Source organism: Sinocyclocheilus rhinocerous, unplaced genomic scaffold, assembly GCF_001515625.1.
Source record: "Sinocyclocheilus rhinocerous isolate Xijiao unplaced genomic scaffold, SAMN03320098_v1.1 scaffold95, whole genome shotgun sequence".
Classification (NCBI taxonomy): domain Eukaryota; kingdom Metazoa; phylum Chordata; class Actinopteri; order Cypriniformes; family Cyprinidae; genus Sinocyclocheilus; species Sinocyclocheilus rhinocerous.
This window is the reverse complement of record NW_015662004.1, coordinates 667,149-669,883: the sequence shown is the minus strand read 5'-3', so window position 1 is coordinate 669,883 and position 2,735 is coordinate 667,149. Positions and strand designations below refer to the sequence as shown.

The following is a 2,735-nucleotide window of genomic DNA, read 5'->3' as shown; positions in this document are numbered from 1 at the left end:
TACACATATACACAGAATTACAGTATTTAAGTATTCACGCAGACATAATCTGTTATGTCTTAAGTGAACATTTGGGGAACTATTGGGGAAAAACATCTGATGTGTAACATTATATTAGATCCGTGCATTACAGTAGGTCTTAATATAGGCCGCCTCATTAATGGTAATCTAACAATAAAAGAGGGAATCACTCGCTGCTCTTGACTGAACTACTTTTGTAGTTTTAATAATCATTTTATTTGTAATGAACACACTAAAGGGATTTTTACATTTGATGAATGCTTTTGTTTGTATGTAAAATGAAAAAGGTAATGCATTATTTGTTTGTTTCTTATATTTGTTCTACTGTGTTTTTTTTGCATCTGTTCTTATTTATAATAACAAAGATAGAATAAAAATAGCTATATTGTGACTATTAATATAGAAATTATTATTAAGAAAAGAAGTGGAGGAAAAGATGCAACGTTGCTCTGTGATTTTGCTTTGGAACCTTCAGAAAACTTTAACTCAATTTTTCTCTAAACTGACTTTGCTGACTCTATCGACTTCAAATGGGTGTCATTTTTCATCCGATTCCAACAAATCATACATCATTCTTTTAATGGAGTATGTGAACATAAAAATAACTCATTTTTGAAAATGTGCTCATTGTGACTCATTTTGCCAGCACAGGTCACATATACAATACATATAACACACACTACAGATCAAAAGTTTGAAATAATTCAGGACTTGTTTTTTTTATTATGTTTTTAAAAGAAGTCTCATGTGCTCAGCAAGGCTGCATTTATTTGATTAAAAAAGAAAGTTAAATTATGAATTTTTTACATTTAAAAGATATGTATATTTTTATATATTTTAAAATGTAATCTATTCCTGTGATGGCAAAACTGAATTTTCAGCAGTCACTACTTCAGTCTTCAGTGTCACATGATCCTCCATATATATCACAATACTATTTCAAATAAATGCTGTTCTTTTGGACTCCCTATTCAAAGAATAGATCATTGTTTTCACAAAAATATCAAATATCAAAAACAATTTTTTTTAATTCATAAAACTATATTAATTAGAACTTATTAATACTTGAGCACCAAAAATAATTGAATAATTGAAAAATAAATCAGGATATTATAATTATTTCAGAAGGATCTTGAGATATTAAAGTCTAAATTAAAGGCAGCAGAAAATGTAGCTTTGCCATCATAACAATAAATAACATTTTAAAATACATTAAAACAGAAAACAGTTATTTTAAGGTGTAATAACACAATATTACAGTTTTTACTGAATATTTTATCAAATTAATGAGGCCTTGGTGAGCACAATAGACTTCTTTCAAAAACATTAAAACTGGATTTATTCCAAATTTTTGAGGAATATTATACTTGATATGATCTAAAACCTTTTTTTTACTACAGTCTGTCTCCGAGGACACTGATCTCGGATCACTCACTTGTCCATCCAGGGTTTTTTGGCCTGTGGTCCGTCTGTAGATGGCAAACATCTCTTCCTGTTCTCCTGCTCAGAGCTGTACCTCACCTCTCCGCTCGACACACTCGTGACGGATGGCTCTGTCTGGATTACTATGTTAGCCGCTAAAAACACAAATAAACCAGAGTTCAGTTACATGCTGTCATTGTGAACGAGTTTAAAACTCTCATGCAATACACAAGCAAAACAGTCATTTGTGTGGCACTGATCTCTCACATCTGATACCTCGTGAGCTTTGTCCGTCACCAGCGGTGAGGCCGATGAGATTGGGTCTCTGTGTCTGGATGCGAGGAATAAAATGGCGGTACTGAGCTCTGCCTGGCCCGGTCAGTCCCGGAGACTCTGGGTTATAGGCCTCAGGGTCATAGCTGTCTGTATGAGACACAAGACAGGCATGTTCAACCACATGCACTGCATGCAGGGAATAAAAATGAATAATAATAGACATGGCTACCAAAACATGTAGGTTATTTCCCTTTGGTTAATTAAAAGAAAATCAATTTTCTTTATTATTTAAAATAGTTTTTCAAATAAGCTCAAAAACTGCAGGAAGTAAAATGCAGCATCAGCACAACTACTTGGTCAGAATCTGTTACTGCAGCCTTCAGGAAAAAATATCCCTGATGCAAGTGAATTAAAGTACACACAAGACCAGAACCACCACCAACTTTCTTTAAAGGGGTCATACTTTCTTCCCTGAAGTCCACTTAAAATGTCAGATACACTGATAAATTAAAATGAGGGAGAAAAAAAAAACAATTTCAGATGGATTGGAAAAACTGTAAGAGTTTTTTGTGCAGTGCATCAAAAGCAGAAATTAAAGGGATAGTTACCCCAAAAATGAAAATTTGATGTTTATCTGCTTACCCCCAGGGCATCCAAGATGTAGGTGACTTTGTTTCTTCAGTAGAACACAAACGAAGATTTTTAAGTCAAACCGTTGCAGTCTGTCAGTCTTATAATGCAAGTGGATGGGAATCACGGCTTTGAGAGTCAAAAAACATACACAAACAAAACCAAATTAAACCCTGCGGCTTGTGACGATACATTGATGTGTAAAGACACAAAACGATCGGTCTGTGCAAGAAACGGAACAGTAGTTATATCGTTTTTTTACCTCTGATTTTCACCGCAATGTCCGAACTGTCCTGAGCACGTTCTCAACAGCCGGTGCCTGACGTGTCTTCTTGCTTTATGGCGGATCGCAGACTTATAAGTGCATTACCGCCACCTATCTCTCA

General features: G+C 34.5%; 1 protein-coding gene across 3 annotated transcripts in view; it reads right to left on the bottom strand.

Moving 5' to 3' along the window:
* rbm27 (RNA binding motif protein 27) overlaps window positions 1–2,735 on the bottom strand; it is a 23,746-nt gene that overhangs the window by 11,808 nt on the left and 9,203 nt on the right. For all 3 annotated transcript variants that reach the window (XM_016537091.1, XM_016537094.1, XM_016537093.1), the window contains 2 exons: window positions 1,720–1,866; window positions 1,457–1,598 (listed from right to left, as the gene is read on the bottom strand). In XM_016537091.1, coding sequence (XP_016392577.1) covers window positions 1,457–1,598; window positions 1,720–1,866 — 289 coding nt within the window. The remainder of the gene's footprint in view (window positions 1–1,456; window positions 1,599–1,719; window positions 1,867–2,735) is intronic.